The 24,179-nt window shown below is 55.2% G+C and overlaps 4 protein-coding genes across 4 annotated transcripts; all 4 read right to left on the bottom strand.

Moving 5' to 3' along the window:
• Positions 1 to 1,623: 1,623 nt before the first annotated feature.
• ATEG_09648 (putative phospholipid metabolism enzyme regulator) lies at positions 1,624 to 4,197 on the bottom strand (the record flags this gene model as incomplete). The annotated part of the gene is made up of 1 exon (XM_001218269.1): positions 1,624 to 4,197. The coding sequence occupies one exon, from the start codon at positions 4,195 to 4,197 to the stop codon at positions 1,624 to 1,626; it is 2,574 nt and encodes an 857-aa protein (XP_001218270.1).
• Positions 4,198 to 5,753: 1,556 nt separating this feature from the next.
• On the bottom strand, positions 5,754 to 8,574 carry ATEG_09647 (magnesium transporter CorA family protein; the record flags this gene model as incomplete). The annotated part of the gene is made up of 5 exons (XM_001218268.1): positions 5,754 to 5,798; positions 5,857 to 5,870; positions 5,928 to 6,130; positions 6,199 to 8,124; positions 8,189 to 8,574. 5 exons carry the CDS (start codon positions 8,572 to 8,574, stop codon positions 5,754 to 5,756), a joined length of 2,574 nt encoding a protein of 857 aa, XP_001218269.1.
• A 1,082-nt stretch (positions 8,575 to 9,656) lies between these two features.
• On the bottom strand, positions 9,657 to 20,079 carry ATEG_09646 (uncharacterized protein; the record flags this gene model as incomplete). Its single annotated transcript, XM_001218267.1, has 2 exons — positions 9,657 to 11,186; positions 11,254 to 20,079. The coding sequence occupies 2 exons, from the start codon at positions 20,077 to 20,079 to the stop codon at positions 9,657 to 9,659; spliced, it is 10,356 nt and encodes a 3,451-aa protein (XP_001218268.1).
• A 545-nt stretch (positions 20,080 to 20,624) lies between these two features.
• Positions 20,625 to 23,855, bottom strand: ATEG_09645 (uncharacterized protein; the record flags this gene model as incomplete). Its single annotated transcript, XM_001218266.1, has 1 exon — positions 20,625 to 23,855. The coding sequence occupies one exon, from the start codon at positions 23,853 to 23,855 to the stop codon at positions 20,625 to 20,627; it is 3,231 nt and encodes a 1,076-aa protein (XP_001218267.1).
• Between the last annotated feature and the right edge of the window lie 324 nt (positions 23,856 to 24,179).

Raw genomic sequence — 24,179 nt, 5'->3', positions numbered from 1 at the left:
ATTGCGTGGCATCACGTGGAAAGGGCGTATGGGTCACTTGACCCTAAAAACCAGCTGCCGTGATCGCAGTTCACCAGGACTATGACTAATAGCCATCAGACAACGCTAAATCCTTTTCGGACGTCATGTGACCTAAGTAGGACCTCAACACCTGGATCCTGAAGTCCTACTTATCTCACCTTTTAATACCATAGTATGGTATAACTAATTCGAAACTAACTCTACGCTAGAAAGCGTATCAGGATTATCTTACGTTTGCGCCTTCGGGCACATGGTCTCTCCCGGAATACGATCAGGTATAACACTACTATTTTAGCATACTAACTAGCTTGAAACTAATTGTATACTGTATAGGACGACGATGGAGATATCATCCTACACAGTCTAGAGGTATTCTGTCAAGTACCTAACTGCCCTACCGGACAGATATAATATCTCTGTCCATCCAAAAGGGGTTGAGTGTGGTCTGGTAGCTATTAGTTCATAGGCATGGTGACCTGCGTCCTGATGGTTCGAACTTCCTCCGAAAGATATACGCCTCAAGCCATGGGATACGTAAATATGCCGCCTTGCGAAGACCTGGATTGGACTGGGACAAGGGGTGAAGAAGACAAAGAAGACAATTGCCGGGGTATCAAATCTGGCCGAATATCCTACTTGTCACTCCCTTTAGTGGCTCGAATCCCTTGGCCCATCACCTTTGATCGTACTAGGTCACTGGGCAAAGGAACCAGATGCGTGCTGGGTCTTTACATCTACAGTGAACTTAACAGTTGTACTTGAAGTAGGGCTTTCTGAATCTGCACTGCGGCCAGCCATCGATACCAGAGAATAGCTGGAAACCCCAGGAAGCACCGTTCAAGAATGCATTACGATCGATGAATTTCTAGATACTACTCCTATAGACTGGATTTGTCTAGATTTCGGGATGTTTCTTGGAGCCCACAGTCGCCAAGTATGAGGTAGATATTACGATTTATAGGGACTTTCTAATATATGTTGATCAAACATAACCGCTAGGCCATGAAAATGTTAATATACTAGTGGTGTGGAGACAGTAGCAAGTAATAATAGACCTTTTTAGGCGTAACACCCAACTATACATTAGATCGTGACATGCCTTATGTACAATCATAAAACAACTCAAAAGTCTGGTCATTGAATAAAGGACAGAACAGAGTGGTATCGCGGGTCCAACTCGAGGCAGACAATCAGACCTTAGCATAGACAAAGAGCAAGGAACACAAATCCAAACATTAGTCCCTCCAAGGTAGAAGAAAACGAAAAGCGCCGTGCTGATGCAAGTCATAGACACATACATAGATCAGAGGATGTTCTCCATGATGGTAAAGCCTGTTCCCTATTTTGAATCTGTCGTTTCGTGATAATAATAAGCCTAAGCAACTTCTTTTGGTCATCAGGTCGTGTGCCAACAAAGGAAATAACGAAGCGAATGACTGTCCAAGCCACAGATCAAAAGAGCAGACTAGCTGACTGAATCCTTCCCCAGGGTCGGACACGAGGAATAAAAGGCAAATATAGACAGGGAATGGGGAAGATTATGATATACAAAAAGAACCAAGTCTATTTAAGGTGAAACCCAAAAGAAAACCAAGTCTCAGGTCAAGCGGTGAAGAGTCGTGCAGTTCTTCCGAGCACTTCACGCACAGAATGGAGGATGGAAGGCTCATTCAACTGACGCGGCGGTAATGATCGCCGGTATAACTTCGTTGCGGTGATCCCAACGGTGTCATTGTTGCCCGGCGTAGGGTTGGGGTCACTGTCGTCGTTGGGTACCACCCTGACGCTGGAACTGACCGAGGCTGAGTGGAAGCGTGAACTCAATGGCAGCTGGTACTTCACCACGCCGCGGACGATCAGATCGAAGGGATGTTGCAGCACACGCTCCCACCGTTCCGTGCCACCCTCCTCGGTCTTATTTCCCGGTCGAGCCAGCCGGATTTGACCTTTCGAAGTGGCTGCCTGCTGGTTCCACGGCGATGGATCGAAGGTCAGCGGAGAGTCGAAATGGAACACTCGGCCTAGAAGCATCGTCTGCGGATCGCCCGTCGGATCGGGGTCCATGGGATCGGTGCCGCGGTCGACCCCGTCACTGATGTGCACCGACCGCGTTGACATCTCCGCCAGACATTCCGAGTCACCATTACAGCGGACAATGCGAGCGAGCTCGGCACGTTTTCGACTATCCTCCACCCGAGGGAAGTCGCTCGAGTCAGAACCGTGGTCTCGCCAGAACTTATCCGTGCCCACATAGCGGCTTTTGGCGAAGATGTTCATGTCCATATCGTCGATCGCCACAGGAAACAAATTCGGGTTGACTGCCTGTACGCTCAAGTCCAACATGATCTCCTGCTCGGACGAGAGTACGTTTTGAATCTCGAGAATCTGCACGTCCACGAGGCTCTTGGTGATGGCCACAATAAACGAGGTGGCCCCTCCCACAACCAACAGCAGCAGTATAATGATCATCACGCAGGCACCATACCTGGAGAAGTACCCTTGTTGTCGCTGTTGCATATACTCCATCTGACGGAGACTTGCACTGTTCGGACGGCGGTTGCCGTGCCGACTCCGTGTTATGCGCGGTGACCCGACTAGCGGGGTACGCTCATCATCAGCGCCCTCGGCATCAAAATCGTAACCGTACATATCGCCCGCCTTTTTGACACCGTTGATCGTGCGGTAGTTGGGAGCAGTGCGGGACCCCGGGTGCCGCGACTGGCGAAACCCGCTGCCGATGAAATGCCGCGGCGACTTGTGTGGCTGGGACTGGGGAAACGGAGAGTCCCCGTCAAACAAAGACGGATACATGTTATTGTTCCGCCCATACCGTCCAATATGGTAGTGGCGGGGAGTATGAGAACCGTTGCCGTCAACACGGGGGTGACTGCGGGTACTATCTTCGCCGGCATCGCCATCCACGCTGCTCGTGTACGTATTATTCGTAAACTTCATGCTGCGTTTCCCAGTAACGCTTTGGTTTCCATCCCGAAGTCCACGTGCACGGCCGGCCAACTGGTCGACCTGACTCGCCATGGAGGTCGCACTAGGTGTGCGGGAATGGTAGCGATTCTGCCGAACTGGATACGGATCCGGCGGGTTCGACTCGTAAACAAACGTCTCATCGGAATCGGAGACGTCCGCCTCATCGACAGCGCTTGCGACTTTAGCTTCAAAGATATCTGCTTTTGACGATGCGGCACCGCTCGACAGAGCAGCCGGTTTACGTGTCCGCCGCTTCTCTTTCTTTGGGCGGATCGTCTCAGTACTGGGTTTCATCCGCAAGGTTCCTGAGTCGACGCGGCCCGAGTTGCTTCGATCGCCGGTTGCTACCCCTAAAGAGACCTGAGGGATAGAACTGACTGTTTCGGTTTCCACGATCATGTTTCGAACGGACCCATCGCCGGGTTTCCCACGACCTCCACTTAACGATGTCGATGACCGCTTTGGGATCAGCGAATCTGAGCCTTGACGTGACGCTGAGTAGCGTCGACGATTTTCTTCCATCTGTTCGGCCGCGCTTTTATTCCCTCCACTATCACTTCCACTGTCCACCGTCTGCTTTGGCGTCTTAACACCGGGATCTTCGTCGATCTTGTGCAGGCGAGGTTCTTCGGGAAAGGGCTGGTAAAGGACAGTATCGGTTGACGGCGTAGACTGGTCGCTGGCCATCTCTTGGACGGTCTCCAGAGCGGAAACGGGTCCATTGGGTCGGTTTACGGCACGGGGCGCCGTCCGATCCGTCTTGGAGGCGGGTTCGTCGGGGAGCGGTGTGGCTCGTTTGCTGGATATATTCGCGAGGTTTGGCTCCGGTTCCGGCCGTCGAGACGTAGGCCATAGCGGCATGTTGGGCTTTTCTGGGCTGGGGACATCGGTGGACGGTTCGGCATTGGAGGGAGGAAGATTGATCAAGGGAGGTTTGTTGGATTGGGGCGGTGGCCGCGATGCAACAGTCGTTTGGGGTTGAGTGCCCGAACCCGAATTGTGAGTGTTCGTGGTCCGATTCGGACTGCGATCAGAACTGAGTTTGCGAGGCCGGGACGACAAGCGGGACTGGGACGTGGAGTTGCGCAAACGCTGCGAGGAGCGGACGGGAGACGATTCACGGGAGGATATAGTCGAGTTCGTTGTCGACGTGGGCACGGAGCCAGGAACTCTAGGAGCCAGCTTGGGCATCTGGGAGGTGATGGCTGCGTGCGTCTGCGGATTAATGGTCGAACGTGGCACTTCGGTCATGTCACCTTCGCTGGGTGATCGCCGGGATGCAGGTAAGGCCGCATCATCTTGGGCTCCTCTAGATCCACCAGAGGTTCCATTGGTGTAAGGCGACCCCCCGGATTCCGCAGTCATGGTCGTTGCCGAGTCAGCGTGGCCTGACAAAACCGTGGGAAGTTGGGATATCCGAGAGGGAACCGGAAGGGCGGAACGGAGAGGTCGGACGACAACGAATTAGGAATACAGCACCACGGAAAGAAAAGGGCTCCCCGTTGTAAGCGTGGCGACGACAAGGGGTATGTAGAGTACCAAGTCAGGAAAAAAATAGCCAAGGCAAAAAAAAAGTATAAAGGCGTATGTAGTAGGTCAGGAGATCTCAGTCTCGAAAAGGGTTAGGAAAGGGGCGGACAAAGGTGGAGGACCAGCCAGAACTGCTGTCGTACGACGGCCAAAAAAAAAACACACGTTACACAGGTCTGGCAGTCGGAAGACGAATGGACGACGGCCACATGCTGATGAACGTGAAAAAAGCGCGGAAGATCAGATTCGGTGAAGGACGACGACGTCGTCGGACGGGACAACAGCCCCAAAAGCAACGGGCAGGAAGGGTGAATTGTCCGCTAGAGGTTCAAGAGGCAATCGAATAATAACACCGGGCGACGGGAGTCACAGAGACGAATGGCGCAGGACACCCATAACTTGATCAGAAGACGGTGAGATGGAACGTCTAGAACCCCAGTGTGGTCGAGCGTGTTTGGCGGAAAGGCTGCCGATCCAAGCGTGCGGGAGGAGGGGAGTCTCGGGGACCGACCGTTTCGTGGAGGGAGGGAGTGTGCTATTGATTCGCAGCTTCCGTAGGCAACTCAACTGTCAGACGCAAGGAAAACCAGGGAAAATCCAATCGTCGGGTTTGCAGGAAGGCCAGAAGGCCAGGCTGACGGTCCAATTGTCGAGGTCCAATAGTAGCCGCCCACGTCAAGCAGCGTGAGGTCGAGTGGGGGACGCGCTCTAGGCTGTTGCCGGGGTGAGAGTGCTTCTGAATCAGGGGGGAGTTGGAGAGTGGAGCGAGGAGTGTCGGCGAAGTGGAGGAATGAAGATTCAAAGAGAGAGATAGAAAGAGGATAGAAGTGAAAGAGACGACGTTGTTCTTTGTTGTTGGAAGAGGATGATGAAAGGAGAGAAAGCGAAGAAGTCGGACCGCGGGTACCTCCGATACGTCATTACGCGTAATAATACGGGAGTCTCGCCGCGGACGTCAATACCCGCCCGTCATCGCATTACAAGCCATGAAGGTCATGATGAGGTCATCCTATCCGCCTTGTGTGCCATGCATGGAATTTTCCATGCATCGCGATGGTTATGGCCATCCTCGTGCCATCTCTAGTGACTATTGCCTCCCAGATATGTCAGGATGCAGATTCATTGACGTTGCGAAGTCTATATTTGCCCAATACAGGAATGTCCCGGTAAAATCCAGATGGCCATCCAACACCAGATATATACAGATCACCACCAATCTATGAAACAGAACAGCCGTACTGTACTAGTCCCGCCAGACTGATCTTATACAATTTTATATACCCTCTTCGCAATCACAAACGAGGCAAAAGCAAACAGTACCAGGCCTCCCGTAACTAAACCGTATGTCAGCATGACCCAAGATAGTCCAGTCCAGGGTGAGAAGGACATACTCGACCAAAACCAGTGTAGGTTATCCACGTCCTGGCCAGGAACCTTCACGTTCATCCCCCACATTCCGCAAATGATATTCAGCGGTACCACAATCGTTCCCAGCACCGTCAGCTTGCCCAAGACATCCGCCGTCTGCTCCTGCCGCTCGTTCATCAGGATATTGATCTGCGCCAGATAGTTGCTGTGTGCGCGCGACAACAGTCTAGAAATATTGTAGTCAGCAAGAGAACTTGCGCGCAGCAGTCAATCTCAAAAATATAGGAATCATACGTCTCGTAGTAGGTCAGACTGCTGGTCATCGTCATGATATGGTCCTGGATATCACCCAGATACAGACCAATCTCGGATTTGGGTGCCACTTCCCACTGCTCATTGCACCGCTTGGCAAACCCCTTCACAACGTCTGCCTTGTTGCTCAGCAGTCGGTACATGCCCATGACCTTCTTGCGGCACACGCCGACCCGGCGCAGCATTTCTCCCGGGGCGAGTGAAGCCTGGGCGTCGTCGCCACTCTCCTCCTTGCCGTCGCTCTCGGGAGAGTGCAGCCGCATGATCATTTCGTCGATCTCGTCGACTTCATCCTCGATCGACTGGATCAGTGGCCCGAACACGTCCGTGATGTCGTCAATCAGCGCATACGAAATCCAATCGGCGCTCAGGATCAGATAATCCATCAGCTGCCGGATCCGACGCCGGACATTGGCAGGATGCGGCGTCTGCGAGAAATGGAAGGACAGAACCCCGTCACGAAACACAACCACGTACATGTTGACTGGTTGCAGATAATTCTCGCTATTCGGGTCCTGCTCGAAGGTACGATAGTTGACGAAGTAGTAGTTGCGGAAGAGCTCCACTTTCTCTCGAGCCTCCTGCATCATGATATCCTCAGCCGTGAGTGCGTGAATGCCGAACGCCTTAGCGATAACCCGCATCTCGGCGTCGGTCGGGCTCAGAACGTCCAACCAGAAAGTCGGGCGGGGTCCGTACCGCTTGGTCTTCTGGGGAGGAGCCGGGGGATGAGGGGAGGCGTCGACGGAGGTGCGCGCTTCGGAAACGGCTTCGCTGATGATCGACATGCGTGGTTGTTGTCGATCATGCCATGGGCCTTTGTTGCCTGCATCCGTTGCCGCATGATTGCCATTGGACTTGATCTCCGCTGTGCTGTCCGCAAGTCGCTCATCCGACTCCTCCTCGTCCTCTTCATCCGAAGACACTTCTAGCTCGGGAGGATCGGGAATGAAGAGCTCGCGGAAGCTGCCCCCAGGCTGCACCAGCTCGGAGATAGTCTGCGAGTGGATCGTACTCTGGAACTCTTCATTGAAATAGGTGAAGCGGTAGGGCACCTCATCCTCCTCGCGACGCCAGAGTCGGTACTGTGGACGTAGCCGGCCCTCGATAAGCACCGGCTCACTGATTTTCTTAGCTCGCAAATCGCCCGTTCGATCCTCTTTCTCCTCACGGCTCCATTCCTCCAAGACTGACAGATCTGGCCACTCGCGGCGCCGACGTCTACGACGTTCTCCCGCGCGTGCGGCTCTCGCCTCCTCCTCAGCCAGCACGGACGCTTCCTCTGTAGGGAAGCACACATCTTCCTCCGCCGGCACTGTCCGGCGTCGACGAAGCTCACGGGGAGACCGAGGCGATCCCGGGGAGGAGGGGGCAGACTTGCCGAAGCGTTTGGGACCTCCCTCTACATCAATGACCATGTCATTGGAGCGGGGCATAGATTCCAGCCGATTCTCGACCGACTTGGCGAGATTGAAGTCAAAGTCCGCTCCCGTCACGACGGCATCGTCATACCCCATGTCCGCGCCGAGCTTGGGGGTTCCAGGTATCGAGGGAGGATTGTTGATATCATAATCGCGTTCCGGCTCCGGTACGGCCGGACTCGAGACCGCACGAGGTGAACGGTGAGAGGAGCTGGACCGCCCCGAAGAGCGTCGCCGGCGGAACGAAAAAGCGCTCGACTTGGAATCGGTCCCGTACCGGGCGAGAGGCGGCTTGTGGCTCGAGGTAGGCCGCACCAGTGGTGTACGATCATTCACTTCCTCCAAAATATCACTATCATCTTCCTCATGTAGCGTCCTCGTAGCCGAGGGAGGGTTGCGCGAGCCCATATATGTTGGGGTCGACAATGACCCGGGCCGAAAAGACTGGGATAGACGACTCTCGCGACGGGGTATCATGGGTTGGTGCCTATGTAATGAGTCAGTCGCGAGAGGGCTGGGGGTTAGCGGTGTAGGAGACGGCGACGACGTACCTATGATCCAACAGAGCCTCGCTTTCCAGACTAGTGCTGCTAAGGTCCCTCCCCAGCTTGTAGAATGGCAGCGCAGATTGAGACTTGGTCTGACTGGCGGCCATCATATCCCCCGGCTCAGCAATCGATGGACGGCGAGGGGCCCCCGACTCGGGGTCCTCTGCACTCAGAAAAGAGGGCCGACGATTATGCCGTTTCCGCTGGCGTTTCTTCTTGCGCTTCGTTGACTTTTTCGGCGTCTGGTTGTTACTGTCTCCGCGAGTACTCTGCATGTCCGAGACTGCGGCCCTGGCCAGCGGAGGAGGGTCGGCGGGCCGACCTTCCTGCGGAGAAGCCCGGCTAGGGTTGGTCGGTTTTTGATGTAAAGTTGACGGAGAGCCAGGCATAGCGACCGATATGTATTCCAGCCCAGATAGTTGATAATCAGGGTGGTTGGCGACGGTGGGTGAACAGCTTGCTTATCAGGTCGATCCGTCCGACCGGATTTCCCAGAGATAATCTACCTCCACAAGCACGCGAGATCCAATAAATCCTTCCCAGAAGATCTTACTCCAGTCACGACAGTCTCAGCGGGCCCCAATTCAGCATTGTCATCGGCAATTCATGGAGACGCCAGACGGGGGAGAGCGATTGAACCGCCGAATGACGCGTGTGGCGAGATGCAGGGGAAGCTCATAAGGCAGGAACGGAAGGTCGCACAAAGGTCCGAGTCCATCGAAGAGTCGATCAATTAGGGACAACGATTGGAGGGAGGCGAGACAATCCGCGACAGGTCAACAGGATTGGACGTACGGAGTAGAGGGAATCAAAGGGAGAGAAAGTCGGATGAGAAGTTGGCAGTGACTGAACGGATCGTGGGGAGGGGAATAGCCGGGCGATGAGGTCAGCACTCCACCGACACACGATCTCTTTCTAGAACTAATTATTTCAATGCAAATATCTATACAGCTTTCTTATAACTGTGCTTCAATTTCCCTTGTCTATTTTCCCCCGATGTTCGCTTCTTCTCTACTCTATCTAGGGCCGGATCTGTCTCGCAATTGCATCATTCTGACACTACCATCCTTAGCGCATACCAGTGCAGCGATCGACAGCCAACGTGGAATCTCAAAGTCAGGCAAAAGCTAAGTGGAACTAGATTCTCATCATATAATCCTATCGATACATTCAATTCATACATTCAATTCCCTCACAGGGGCCTATTTTCAAAAAGAAACACATCATAGCTCATGTACATGCAAAAATGCCCATACGGGGTAAGTAAACACAATAAAAAGGGCCGTAACATCATCAGCTCTAAGATGTTGGCATAATCATGATCATCATCAAGAAATTAAGAGAATAAAAGCGTCAGAAAGAAAAAAACAAAAGCCACCCAGGATATCCCGAACACCGCCCATCCTTTGCCTCCAGTACGCCCTCAAAGCATACCAACCAAGTCATAAGCCTCATGATCGAGTGTGACGCCTCAAACCACATTGCTCATGTCCATGGTAGATGATGGAGCAATACTGTGGACCGACTTTGTTGCATCCAGCGACATGCGATCGCTGCTCAGTATCCGGCTCATTTTCTTGTCTTTGCCGGGACGGGCGATCAACACCTGCGCCGGACAGACCACGACTTCATCGTCGCCTTCGCCGGAATCGTTGCCCTTCTTCACCACCAGAGGGAACAAGACGACGCGCACCACTGCTTGTTGGGATTCCAGTTCCTCGTTCGAGGTGGTCTCCCCACTGCGCTCATTCATCAGAGACGCGTTGAAGTAGACCTGCCGGGAAAGGTCTCCGTTGGTGTCGTACTCGGGTTGTAGGGGCGGCAGCATGATGTATTCGGCGAGCTGCGTGCGCATCTCGATTGAAAGATTGACGGCAACCCGGAGTACCTTGCGCAGAGACTCCAACAGTTGTGCTTCCACGTGACTCGGCGGCGGCAGGATGCGCGACAGCGTGTCGAAGATTTCCAACGCGACCGCTTCCGTGTCGCTCTCCCGTTGGCGGGCAAAGGCCGGCCGCTTGGCCAGGAGGGTCAGAGTGGTGGCCCGCCAGCGATGGATGGCCGCCCGGGGGCCCACCTCTGCTAACTGCTTCTCCAGAGATTTGAGCTTTTGTCGCTGTTCCCGGTCCATGCCAAACAGGTACCGAGTGAAGATGAACTCCCACACCATAGTCATGACCACGGACATGAATACATCGCGTCGCCGTACGCGGTCGGCGAGATAGATGTCGGCGTCAGAACCGTCCAGGATGGCATTGTCAAAGCGATCGGCGATCTTTTCGTCCTGTAGGTCGATGAGCTTGCGACAGCGATGATGGTCCGAGTGTTTGGAGAAGCGCAACACCCATTGTTGGACGTGACCGCAGAGCTTCTGACAGGCCGCATCGAAGTAGTCCTCGTCTCGGAAGACAATGACATTGTCATGCATGGACGCGGCGATCTGCTGCTGGAGCTCCTTGACCTTGTCGCGCGCACCCTCCAGCTCCTCTCGCAGGCGACGCAGCTCAGTGTTTTTCTGGGTCAAGGCAGCGTCGATCTGCTGTCGGATCTTCTCGTGGAGATCGGTCGACAATTGTTGGTTTTCATACCGCAAGACTTCCAGCTCGCGGGAGGACGATTCACGCACGGACTGAAGCTCGGCGACATGAGCGGCAGTGAGGTTGGCATTGGTGGTGGACAGTCCCTCATTCTCTTGGTTCAACCGGGATACTTCTTTCTGCAGCCACTCCACCGAGTTCTTCAGCTGTTCCAGCTCGGCCTCCCGGTCGCGCAAGTCGGCATCACGATTGTTGAGGGCATGGTCACTTTTCCGGCGGGCGACGCTGGCGCTGCGGAGCTTATCCTCGGCCGCATCACGGGCGGCGATGAGCAGACGATTTTCGGAGATGAGTTGGTCGAGGCGGGATTCCAGTTCTTGAAGGTGTTGCATACTTCGGCGATGGCGGATACTGGGCGGTCGACTGGGCGACCGCGGCGAGCTGGGAGTTTCGCCCCAACCCTCCTAGGGCGGTTAGTACACAACCAAGTTATATAATTGTTTATGACAGAGAGATTCAATAAGAACTTACGTAGACATCGGTCATGCTGCGTAGGGGCCGTTTGCCCTTGTCGGTGAGGGGGTCATAGGAGGAGGAAGAGGGAATGTGCTCGACGCTCAGGTCGGTCGGTTGAGGGGGCGACGCGGGTGGCTGGGGCGAACCACCAGCCGCCAGAGTGGCTGCCGCCCGCAGATCGCCGCTGGTGCTGCGGTTCGTGCGTCGCAGCGATCGTGCTCCTCCTCCGCCGCCGCTGCTCGCGATGCTACCCACACTGCTGGGTCGTAGGATCGGCATGCCCTGATCGGGGGTTTTCAGCACCTCGGCGGATCCAAAGAGCCCCCGCTGGAGTCCCCGTTTCTTCACCTCCAGTTCTCCGCTTCCATCATCGGCTGTGTCGGGCGTGGGCCATCGCTGACGATCCAGTGCATTGTCGGTGAATTTGCGGACGGGCGTTTGAGGTCGAGGAAGGACATGTTCGGGTCTCATCTCTAGACGGGGCGTCCCGTGTGCTTCGCCCATGGTTCGGGTGCCGCTGGTTTTCTCCACCCGTCCATCCGCTTCATCCTCCGTAATGGTATGCAATGGGGTTCGAGGAGGAGAAGCCTCCATCGCTGATGGCCCAAGCGACGGCGGCGGTGGCGGCGTTTTGGCCGGTGGAAGCGACGTCTCTTCTTCCAGTGACCAGGACCGCGGGGGATGGTTGTGTCGCCCATGAATAGAAGGGCTGCGGCGCAGTTCGCAGGAATCCGGGCTCGCCTGTCGGACTTCCTGAACTGGCGCGGTGGAAACCAGAGTAGACGTCTGATCGTGAATCGGTGTAGGTGCATACAAGGGAGTAACACCCGGTGCCTCGGCATCAATTGAGCGGGAGACCTCTTGACTGCCGGGTGTTGCGGACTCCTCTAGTCGTTGTGGTGTAGGTTCCCGAGTCTGAGTAGAGACTTGCTCTGGTGATGGATCGGGGATATACCCACTGTCGTTGTTGTCAGTTGGTGTCGAAATGGGCGCCTCCGAGACGGGAATTGCACTATCGCGCTTGACTTCGTGCTCAACGGTCTCATCCTCAGCCCCATCATTTCCCTGACGCAATGACTCGGTCGACGTGGGACGTTTGAACAGCCCTCGTTCCAGGTGTGGAAAAATGCTCGCTACTTTGCTTTGCTTGTGTGGTAGCACATCAACTTGGTCCATCCGGCGCTTCTCGGGGACAGACGCTGTCACGTCGTGTAGGAACTGTTCCACAACGGGCTCAGTCACGGGCTTCTCCGTAGTCTCAGGGATCTCTCTGGCTTCCACGGGTGCCTCTTTAGTCATGTCAGGAACGCTCGTTTCCAGCACTGGCCCCTTCTCGTCTTGAGCAATATCATCGCCTCTTGCAGTGTCCACAGATGATTCATCAGCGTGGCGACTCACACCTTCAGGTATAGCAGACTCGTCGTACTCGGTAATCGCAGGCTCAAAGGGCGTCACATGATGGGCCTCAGGCGACGACTGAGGTGTCTTTTCCACAGTATCAACCTGGCCCTTTTCCCAATCTATCGTAGGCCAGCCCTCTTCGTCTTGAGTGGTGGGCTCTGCAGGGGGCTCAATCGTTTGGCTCTCATCTGCGCTCTTCCCCTTCCCCTTCTTCTTCTTCTCCTTTTTAGACAGCTTTCGGGAAAGTAGAGGGTCCTCAGCCAAACTCTCCTCAGCTGGCAGAGTCTCAGCCTCCTGAGGCTGCTGTTCTTCAACTAGCTCCGTCTTTGTCTCCGGCTCCGGCTCCGGCTCTTGGGCGGGCTCTTGGGCGGGCTCTTGGGCTGGCTCTTCAGCTTCCAGCTTGGCCTGCTGCTTGGCCTTCCTCTTCTCCTTTTTGGATAGCTTCCTGGTCACCGGAACTTCCACCTCCGGTCGGGTGGAAGGACCTTCAATAAGGTCCCCGGCCATTTCGAGGTCATCTTCTTTTTCGAGAGCCTGAGCTCCCAGCTTAGCTTGAGACTCCTCGCTCTTCGGCCCTTCCTGCTGGAGATTCTCCTGGTTGTCCGTAGCCTGAACGACCTGCTCTGCAGGCTCTGTAGTTAAGCCTCTATCCTTGTCTTCTTCAGATGGAACCTCGAATGGATCCAAAGATACAGCTGGCTCCTTCTCTTCGACAGGCTGTTCTGAACTCTCCGCAGGCCCTTCTTCAACTAGTCCTTTCGGCGCCTCAAGGACATCAGCAGAATCTTTCAACTGCGTAGATCCTGTTTCGGCAGGGAGTTCTTTCTCGGCAGGACTGACAATAACAGGCTCGGAGACCTCCTGTTCTTTAGCCTGTTTCTTAGCCTTCTTCTTTTTCTTCTTGGATTCTTTGCGGCTGAGAGTCGGCTCCTCCACTCGCTCAGAACTCTCCTCAGGCTGGGTTTCAGAAGGCTCTGCTATTGTAGCATCCAAATCCTCCTTTGCCGGCGCCTTCTCTTCGGTAAGAGGCTCTGAAACCGACTCTGGTTCAAGCTCAGGTTCTCTTTCACCAACGTCATTGCTCACGCCCGCCAACTCTCCATCATTCGTTTGCTCCACCTCGACAGCTTGCTCAGGCAATTTCACAGGCTCTGCTTCAACTTCTGTAGCCTCCATTTCCTTTGCAGGCTCCTCGCTCTCAACAAGCTCCTTGGGCTCTTCTGCAAGAGCTTCATCCGCCACGACAGGCGCAGATTCTTCCAACTTTTCTTCGAATGGTGGAACAGTGCGCTCGGCCTCCTGTTCGCTGCCCCCGACGATAGCTCCAGATGTCTCGCCAGAAGCAGGGGGCGCTGTTTCTTCAGTCCCAGAAGCCTTCTCTTCAGGCACCTCAAGTTGATCGGGAACAGGCTCAGAAGCTTCAACATTAGCTGTGGGCTCACTGATCTCTTTGGCGGTTTCACCAGATTGTTCTTCTTCGGCGGAAGCCAGAGCTCTCTGCGCTTGACGCTGCTTCTTCTTTTCCTTCTTGCTCTTCTTCTTCGACAATGTGACTGGCTCCGGCACTGCAGCCTCTGAACTCATCGCCTGCTCTTTCTCCGGCTGATCCTCAATTGTCTCGGCCGCCTGAGCCACTGCTTCCTCGGTGACCTGCGGAGCCTCAGCAACAGACTCAGTCGTATCTCCACCAGACGGTACATCCTCGGTTCTCTCCTCTCTCTCAACATGCTCATCCGTCTGCTCTGGAGGTGCATCAGCTCCTTCGTCTTCACGCACCACTGCCTCTTCTCCACCCTCCATCACGCCCCTGGCTTCACCCTGGTTTGGTTCTTCGGCACCTTCAGCGGGGAGGTCACGACCTTCCGCCTCGCCAGCTACTCCCGACTCCTCGACATTCTCATCAACGGCCTTGATCTCATCACCGGGAGTAGCAACCTCACCCTCAACATCACGCACGGGTGGGAGAGGAGACTCGGATGAAGTCGCTTCCGGCAGTGATTGATGCTGCTGTTGCTCTACCTGCGAAGACACCATCTCATCAGTCCAAATCATATCTTTATCGGTATCGGCGTGCATTTCGGTGCCGTGGGACTGATTGTCTTTACCGTGATCTTCAGCAGGGGCGATTGCCGTCTCAAGCGAGGACTGTTCGTCGGCGGGCTTGGCTTCTTCGACGGGGGCGTCGCGCGCCGTATCGTCGGCGGCGGGTGTTTCGTCTTGAGGCTTATCGTCTGACGGGGTCGGAGCAGCGGCTTCGGTGGTCTCGACATCCAGATTCTTGGACTGGCGTTTCTTCTCCTTCTTTTTGGCTTTTCTCCTCTCCTTGGCGGACATGTTGGCCATCACATCGTCCTTCGCCGTTTCGTTTTGCATCTCCTCTTCTGGGACGCTCGGCTGGGGCTCCTCTCGTGCAGCAGACGGTTCAGCCTCGGATACAGCCGTAGCTTCCTCCTGCGTCTCAGCTTGCTGCCGAGGCTCGTCAACAGTCTCCGGCACCTTTGGTTCTTCTTCGGTCATCTCGACTCGAGGCTCCTCCGTAAGCTGGGGGGTTTCTTCTGGCTTTCCCGAGTCCGCAGTCCCTTCAGCATCATTTAACTCAGTAACGGGTGTTTCGACTTGCTTCTCAGACTCGTCTGCCGGCTGAGGTGCTTCAACTGGGGATTCAGGAGTAGGAGCAACATCCTCGCTCAATTCAAGAGCCTTCTGCTTCTTCTTTTTCTTCTTCTTATCCTTTTTGGACTTCGGCGTCGTAGCTTCAGGCTCTGTATCCACCGGTGTTTCCGGCTCAGTGGGTGCTTGCTCTGAGGCGGGTTCAGATTCACCCTTCTCACCAGCCTCCGGAGTAGGAGGCTCTTGTACGGTCTCCGTCTCCACCTGGGCATCCGTCTTTGAGGACTCTTCGGCATTTTGTTCCACGGCTTCCACAGGCTGAGTCTCTTCTGACAGATCCGCCTCAGTCTGGGTTGGTTGTTCATTAAAATCCTCGGTTGTGACTCCTGGTTCTTCCGTCACAATATCTTGAGGAGGCTCAGCTGAGCTCTCTTCGATACCGGTAGATGTTTTCTGTTCTTCCTGCTCTTGCGGAACATCGGAAGAGACTTCGGTCCCCTCAGCAGGAGTAGGTTCAATCGGTTCAAAAGTTTCGGCACTTGTGGTGGCGGAATCGTCTGGACCTTTCTGAACAGGGTCGTCGTCAGGCTTTTCCTCGTTGGTCTCCTGTGAAGGCGCAGTAGGCTCGATAGCTGGTTCGCTAGACTCAAGAGCCTGGGCTTCCGGCTCCTCAGTGGCAAAGGAGACAGACTTGCGCTTCTTTTTCTTCTCCTTCTTAGCCTGTTTCTTCGAAAGTACAGGCTGAGGCTCTTCCACAGCTTCGGGTTGCTGCTGCTCCTCGCTTTCTACTGGGACAGGAGCATCCTGTGAGGTGGCTTCAGACGCAGGCTCTTCTTCGACCAGTGGTTCAGGCTCTTGCGGAGCCTCTTTGGCGATATCCTCGGGTGTAGCCTCTTCGGACTTGTCTGTGGATACGACACCAGCAACTTCTGTAGATTCGGAGACTTCGACTGGGTCCATGGGGGTCTCAGAAGGCTGAGCTTCAGTCGCCTCGTTGACAGGTGGCTCCTCCTCAAGGGCAAGAGATTGGCGCTTCTTCTTTTTCTTCTTGTCCTTCTTAGACTTTGCTGAAGGAGCGGGCTGTGCTTCCTCCTCAGCGGGGGCTGCTTCGGCTTCTGTCTTAGGAGATTCCTCGACTGGTAGCTCCGGCACATCCTTCGTGGCGGTTGGCTCGTGTGAGTCTTGAACTGTTTCGGAGTCTTGCTGAGTCGGGGCTTCCGGTTGTGCCTCAGAGCTCATTGTGGTCGGTTCATCAGAGACTGTTGGTTCCACTGTCTGGGGCTTCGGTTCATCCTCCGCAGGCTGGGAAACAGGCTCCGATTCTTGCTTGGCCTCAGCTTCTTCGATGACGATAGGGGTCTCATCCTGCCCCTTCTCCGCCTCCGCGTCTGCCGCAACTGGTTCTTCAGCTACAGGTTCCTCTGTTACTTCCTTAGAAACCGGCTGTTCTGTTTCCTCGGTCGGTGCGACTGTCGCTTCCTGCTCAATGGACTCCGCTTCCGTTACAGCCGCATCTTTCGCTTCTTCTAGAGCAGGCTCCGCAACAGGAGTTGCCTCCTCCGTTGGAGCAGGGTCACTTGTCTCGGGTTCAATGGGTGCTTCACTACTCTCAGGTGGAACCTCCTCAGCTGCTTGTTCGACAGTAGTCTCCTCGAGCAAAGCCGATTGTCGCTTCTTCTTCTTTTCTTTCTTTGCCTTCTTCTTCTGCGCCGCGGTCATCGGAACGGCAGGTTCGGCAGGCTCTTCAACATTGGCCGGCTCTGCGGGAGCTTCGCTTTCAGCCGGTTTTTTCTCCCCATGCTCTTCCTCGGCTTCAGGCTGTTGGTCAATGTTTGAAGGTTCAGCCTCTGGCTCGGTTTGAGGTTGAGATTCCGGCTCGACGGAGACATCATTCGTGGGCTCAGCGGCGGCATCCAGACTGCGAGATTCGGTCGACGCCATACTCTCATCTACCGGAGAAGAGACACTCCCCTTCTTCTTCTTCTTTTTACTCTTCTTGCCTGAAGATGGTGTTTCCCCCGCTTCGTGTTCAACCTGTTCAGACACATGTGGTGTGCCATCATTGGCCTCAGGTGACTCCACAGGCTGCTGGGTAGGCTCCTCGTCCGTTACGGCAGGGATAGTGTCAACGTCCTCGGCGGCTGCAGGGTCCTGTTGGGTTTCGTTGGTGGCTGGCTCCGGCGATGCCTGGGCGTCGATGTCAGCCGCGGGTTGCGGAAGCTCACCGCTTGTTTCGTCGTGCGGGGGCGTCGCGGTAGCGTCTTCGGCTGGTCCAGCTTCAGGCTGAGATTCGGGTTGATATTCAGGCTGCGGGTCCGACGTAGATTCCCCTTCAGGCTCAGCCAAGGAAGCGGCTGATTTGCGATTCTTCTTCTTCTTCTTTTTCTTCGTCGTTGGCTCTTCGACGAGTTCATCCGGGGTGACTTCCTTGGCCGGCTCTTGAATAGACTCCGCGGGTGCGTCGGGCACAATCTCTGGCTCTTCAGATCGAGAGGGATCAGTGGACTCTTCTTTGTTCTCCGAAGGATCTGGAATAGACTCCGCGGATGCTTCAGGCACAACCTCTTGCTCTTCAGATTGAGGGGGATTAGTGGACTCTTCTTTGTTCTCAGAAGGCTCCTCTGGCTTTGTCTTGAGATCAACCTCCCCTGTGCTGGTAGGCTCGACTTCGGTTGTTGGAGTAGCGTCATCCGAAGGGACAGATGGCGAGGCCTCCGTCGTTTCGCTTTCTGCCACCTCTGCCCCGGCCTTCTTCTTATTCTTCTTCTTCTTTTTGCTGCTCTTGCGAGACAGAGAAGTGTCAACTTCCGGGGAAGCTGTGGCCGGATCTTGCGTCTGCGCTGCAGAGTCAGGGGAGGGCTCAGTTTGATCGGACGTAGCTAGCAGCTCGGTGGACGCAGCTCCCTGGTCGGGTTCAGCCTCTAGGCCTTTATCAGAAGCCTCGATGCCTTGGACGGCCTCGACGTGGGGTTCCTGTACTGTGGCAGGAGACTGTTCGTCGTGAGGGATCTCGTCGTTCTTTGGCTCGGTAGAAGTAACTGCAGTCTCGGGTTGCTGCTCCACCAGGACTGTTGGAGTTTGCTCTTCTGTCCTTTCTTCCGCCACTGTAGGCTCAATCCCGCCAGATTCAACGGGAACTGCAACCGGCTCTTGAGCCTCTTGCGCCGCAGCGGGCTCAGCCGAAGCCTGTAAGCCATTATCGACTGCCGGAATCTCCCTAGTCATCGGTTCAGTCTCTGCCTGCTCAACAACCTCCTGAACAGAAGGAATTTCCTCTCCGGATTGACCCTCAAGCACGGGAGATTTGGACCGCTCTTCAGTCGGCGTAAGGAACTCGTCCATCGATTTGGGTGTATCTTCCACTCTCTGCTCCTCTGTGTTGTCGGGCTTTTCCTCAGGAGATGTTTCTAGAGGTGATACGCCTGCTTCTGCAAGTCCGGGCTCCATGGCCTCATCAGCTGCAGCCCCCTGGCTCTTCTTTTTCTTCTTCTTGTCGCGCTTAGCTTTCTTCGAAGAAACTATTGTATCGGCGGCGGTCTCTGCAACCTCTGGTTCAGGAATGGGTTGATCCATCTCTGTCACGTCCCTCGAGTCCTCCGTCTTTATGGCTTCCACGGGATCCACAGGCTCTGTGGGTGGCTGCTCTTCAACCTCCGTTGTAGGCTCAGGTGCAGGGAGTTGTTCGCTTGGCTGGTCTCCAGCAGCCGGCTCTGCTTCAGTGTTTGATGCTTCCTCCAAGGGAGTAGGAGCTTGTTCAACACTTGTGTCTACCGGTCCCACATCCTGTGTGACTGTCTCCGCGGCCTTGTTCTTCTTCTTATCCTTCTTCTTTTTCTTCTTGGAAGAAGTAGAAGTCTCTGCAGATTCTTCTGGTCGAGCCCTGATATCGTTGGTAGGTTCCGCAGGTTTTGTTTCCTCGGCAGCAGCATCAAACTCAACCTGTGGTTGCAGTTCACGGGTAGTTTCCTGCTCAATGGCCTCGCCAGTGGGCCCAGAATCTTCGGGCGACGCCAGAGGTGCATCAACAGGCGTCTGGAAAGCACTTTCATCTCCAGAGTCCGCAACAACAGCAGATGGTGCGTCGACAAACACAGCAGAGGCCGGAGACTCTGGCACTTCCCTATCTCCGGGCACAAACTCAGATGCAGGTGCATCCGAAATGTTCTTGTCCAGGGGCTCAGGGGTCGTCTCCACCTGAGGAACTCCCTGCTTTTCAACCTCCGCTCCGACGAGGCTGGCAAGACCGGCACCTGCAGCAGTAGCAGTGGCTACCTCCACGAGATCACGCTCCTTGGGACTCGCAGATCGGTGGATGGTAGGAGTGATTTTGGCCTGAGTGGGTGTCGTGTCGTCCACATCTTCCATGCTAATCATCTGGTTCTCTGGGGTGGACGGACGTGAGGACGGAAGGGGAGGGAGATCATGCAGGTCCAGGTCATCGCGGACGCCGACAGCAGAGCCCTCGGCAGAAGGCAATGCGCCTAAAGTCGGCGAAGGTGGTAACTCTGCGTATGTGCTTGGATCCTGGAGAAGCTCGGAGGGCGAGTGAAACTCGTACTTGAGCTGATCCTTTCTGCTTGGAGGATGATGGTGGGCAAACACTGCAGCCGTAGGGGTACCCTGCTGCGAATCCAGAATGTCATATTGGCTGTCATGACCTCTAGGAGAGGAGAGATCTAGATCTCGCGGGCCGTGAACATAGTGGCTAAGATCCACCTGTTCCCAGCTCTTCTCGTCTGGCAGAGCGGTGAGGTCTTCAACCGAGGCGTTCGCGGAGGATGTCTTGCTCGAGGGCAGAGACGGCAAGGGCTCGTCCTCCGGCGGCTCCATCTTGGTTACGCCATGGCGTTCCACGAGCCATAAGGGCCGGATCTCGCGGGAGTGCTTGAACTCTGTCGAGTTGGGCCGGCGGTGACGCGTCTGTGTCGGAGAGCCCGTCGACGGGGAGACGGGCGAGGTGGCTGAAGTTGTACCCGGCGAAGTAGGGGGCCGGCGGAAATGTAAAGGCACAGCAGTTGGGGACTCAGTCGAGCGCAAGATAGAGGAGCGCCGCGATCTTTGGCCAGCATCTTCTTCATCACCGTCTTGTTCTTGGCCCGGATCAGGTGATGCCACTCTACTTGAGGGCTCAATGGCCTCTCCTGAGACTGGGATCTGACGCTCCTCGTGGTCACCGTCGTCTACCGTCCTTGGCATTTCGCGGGCTTCTTCCAGGAGAGGCTGCTCATCGTGGTCTTGCGATATCTCCCGATCCTGTACGTAGAAAGAGAGAGAGAATTTTTAGTACATGAATGATCAACATAGCTCGTTCAATATGGGAATAAGGGCACATAAATCATGAGGTTTACAGGCGAATGGAAACAAGAGCAGCTAAACTATACCTTCTCGGCCTCGGCCCCTTTATCCGAATCCAGAATTCCTTCATGTCTCTGGCGTCGTCTTTCTTCCCGTCGCTGCCTGCTCGACTTGTAGCTTTCAACGTTAATGTTCTCCTTGTCCGCAGCTAGAGTGTCTTCGGGCGCAAATTCATCATCTAGCCGGTCTCCGTGACCAGAGCTACGCCGGCTAGAAGATCTCTCTTTCCGCCGACGTCTGGATTCTTCAGACGTCCGAGGGCCAATCTCTGACTGGACCTCACGGGACACCCGTCCATCATCAGAAGATGATTTCTTGCTTTCCACCGGCTCGGAGACCCGCGACCCAAACAAATTGCTAAGGAAACCGCCAGACTTCCTCTCCTTCTCTTCCCCTCTCTTACCTTTATCGCCAGCTTCCCCAATCCTAGCAGGCGAAGAGGTGACCGAGACCGAGTCATCCATTAAGTCGCCACTGTCCCGTTTGGATCGCCTCTTCCGGCGTTTCTTCTTCCCTTCAACGGCGGCTTCTTCGGCAGCCGGAGTTGACGCGTTGTCCATCATTTCGAAGTCATGGGTCCTTCTGGAGTCATCTTCAAAGTCACCAGGCATTGGGGCGGAAACGACAGATCGCGAATCATCCTTCACTTCTCCACGAGAGGTACCGGGCTCGAAGCCCCCGGGCATTGAGTAGTCCTGTTCAGGAGATGACTGAGGCAGGTTACGTTCGCCTGCCTCGGGCTCTTGCTTCTGGCTGAGTTGCGCGATTACCTCTTGCGCAATGGAAGGACGCGGCTGCGACTCATGCTCATTGTCCCTGGGGGACACGGCAACCGGCTCGGCGTATAGCGGCTCACTCTCGATGAATCTCTCCTGAGGTGTGTCGACCTCACCTTCGACAAAGCCACGTGGGCCGTCGCGGGGGGGAACGATCTCTGTCCATGAGTCGATCTTCTCTGATCCAGGCGGCGAGGACCGTGTGTGATAGACTGGGTCCTCGGTTATAATAGAAGGGTCAAAGCCTGCAGCGGCAGTTGCTGCAGCGACGGTTGCTGCAAATTCAATATCCGTACCAAAGGTCTTTTCAGCACTCTTCGATCGGGGAGACTCGGTGCTCCGGGGAATCTCCTCAATCGGAGAAGCGTTTTTTGGTGAGATTGGTTCGCGATCAAGCGAATCGTGATCAGATGATGTGGAGGGTACTTCATACTCATGGAGCTCGTGTTTGCCCCACGATACCCGGGAGCCAGTCGTCTCCCGTTCCCGTTCCTTGTCTTCTGGGATCACCTCGGGAGTGTGTGGGATCGGCGACGTTGCATCTCTGACCGAGCCACTTAAGCTCTGAGGAGGCGTGGGCTCGGTTATTTTCAGGGAAGGCACCGGCCAGGGGAGATTGGTGTAATCTGGATGCGGCTCCTCAGTGACAAACTGTGACCTTTCACTTGCAGGAACTGCTTCGATGATGGTAGGCATAGAAGTGGGTTCACGCTGAGCATAAGTGTCGGGGCTGTATCGCAGGCCCTCAGGAGCGAAGAATTCTGCGTAATTCTCGTACGTTGGCTTTGGTCTAGCGGGCTCTGGGTACGTAGAGCGCCGCGATGGTGACCGCTCTCGCTTCGTATATGAACGCTCTTCGATCTCATCAGACATGGGGAAGCTGCCAACGGATGAATCGTCTGTCATACGACGTCTCTCAGCCCGCCGCTTTTGACGGCGTTCATCATGGCGCCGTTGGCTCGACTCAGAGGCATCATCGTTAGATGTCCGGGAAAGAACGGCGGCTGCGGCTGCAGCCCCTATCGTGCCAGCGGCAGCTGCCCCAATCCAAGACGACGAATCCTTCTCTTTGCGGTCTCTATCATAGTTGTCATCGTAGTCGCGTTCCCGGCGTTGTCTTTCTTCGCGGTCGTCATAACGGCGCGATGCTCGTTCACCACCGCGCTCACTTTCGCGATCGATAAGCTGGACTCCGTCGTAGCGGTCCGAGTCGCGCTTCGATCTCTCCAAGCGAGCAGCACGTCGCTCTTTCTCTTCTTGCTCATGAGTCAAGTCAAACTGGACAGATGGTTGTTCTTTCAGGGTAGAGTGGCGCTTCAAGCTTGTTGAAGTCACACCGGCCAACGGTTCAGTATGGGGGATGGGTGAGGAATCGCTGCGCCGATGAGGGCGTGAAACATCTGATGGGCCTCCTGGAAAGGAGGTAATATTCCACTGAGGATCAGTTGTTGCACGTGGACCATACCCAGGCTGTCCATAAGCGTTATCGAATATCGGGGGGCCAGCGGGTGCAGTGTATGCATGGATGGATTCTCCCTGAGAGGTATACACTGCTTGGGAGACTGGTGTGACAGGCTGAGGCTGCTGGAGAGGGATAGCCCCCGGGCCAACGTAAGCAGGCTCCGGGGGAAGAGAGGCAATGTTGACTGTTTCGAAGCGGGATGGATCACTGGTCGGTATTGGGGCCACTTGCTGGAGGCTTCCTGTGCTACTGGTTCCAGCATCCCGGCTGTCCGCTCTGCTGTCACGATGTCGGCCAGAAGCTAGGGCTGCAGCTCCTAGAGCTCCAGCGCCCACGGCGGCAGCGGGAGGGAGGTAATCCTTCTTTTGGCCCTTCTTTCTGCCCTTTTTGCTCTTTTTGCTACCCCATCTCCACCCCCAGAGTGATGTACTGGAATCAGACGAGTGGGAAGAATCATCGCCACCAAATCTCCCGCTCTCTCCGAATGCCAGAGCTGAGCTAACACTTGAGGATGACTGGTCTGCAGAGTCTAGATCCTCCCAACCCTCGTCGTTGGTTGCGGAAGAGGCATAGTCGGACGGGCCAGATCTCGAATCTTTACCTGCTAAGATCTCGCCTCGTCGCCGACCTCGACGATGAGAGGTGGCAGCCAACGCAGTTGCGGCGGCGCCTAATCCCAACAACGCGGCGTCAACGTCCCCTCGGTCCTTCTTCTTACCTTTTTTGGACTTACCGGTAGGTTTCCTGGCATAAGCTGTTCCAAACGCCAAATCATTATCCACAGACGACGACGACGAGTTGTTGAAGGAGAAGATGCCTCTGCGCTTTTTTGATCGACGTTTCTTGCGATTGTCAGAGGACGCGGTGAAGAAAGAGCCGAAGCCTCCTGCGACAGACTTGCGGGCTGGTCTCGAAATATCGACAAAAGACGAATCTGAAGACGAGGATTTCCGGGACTTGCCTTTCCGTGGGGACCGGCTACGACTGCGATCGCGAGACTTGACGACAGACATGGCAGCCGTGCCAATGGCGGCCCCGAGCGCTGCATCCCGTAGAGTATGCTTGGAACGTGAGGACGAGCGTGAACGGGAGCGAGACCGTGTTCGATACTCGTCATTTCTGCTCATCTGCAAGTCGGGTTGGGAGTGATAGCTCTTACGATCTCGAGACCGACTCCGGCTTGATCGCCGATAGACACCACGCGATGTTCGACTTCTCCGCGTAGACACGCTTTCACTGTCATAGGAAGAGTTCACAACCTGGCCGGTCCGAACGCTGTAGCTATCGTCAAAGTCCTTGTTGTTAAAGAGCGACTTGACTGCATACCCCGTCAACAC

The sequence above is a fragment of the Aspergillus terreus genome, genomic scaffold, assembly GCF_000149615.1.
Source record: "Aspergillus terreus NIH2624 scaffold_15 genomic scaffold, whole genome shotgun sequence".
NCBI classification, from domain to species: Eukaryota; Fungi; Ascomycota; class Eurotiomycetes; order Eurotiales; family Aspergillaceae; genus Aspergillus; species Aspergillus terreus.
The sequence above is the reverse complement of the archived record's forward strand: the minus strand, read 5'-3'. Positions and strand labels throughout refer to the sequence as shown.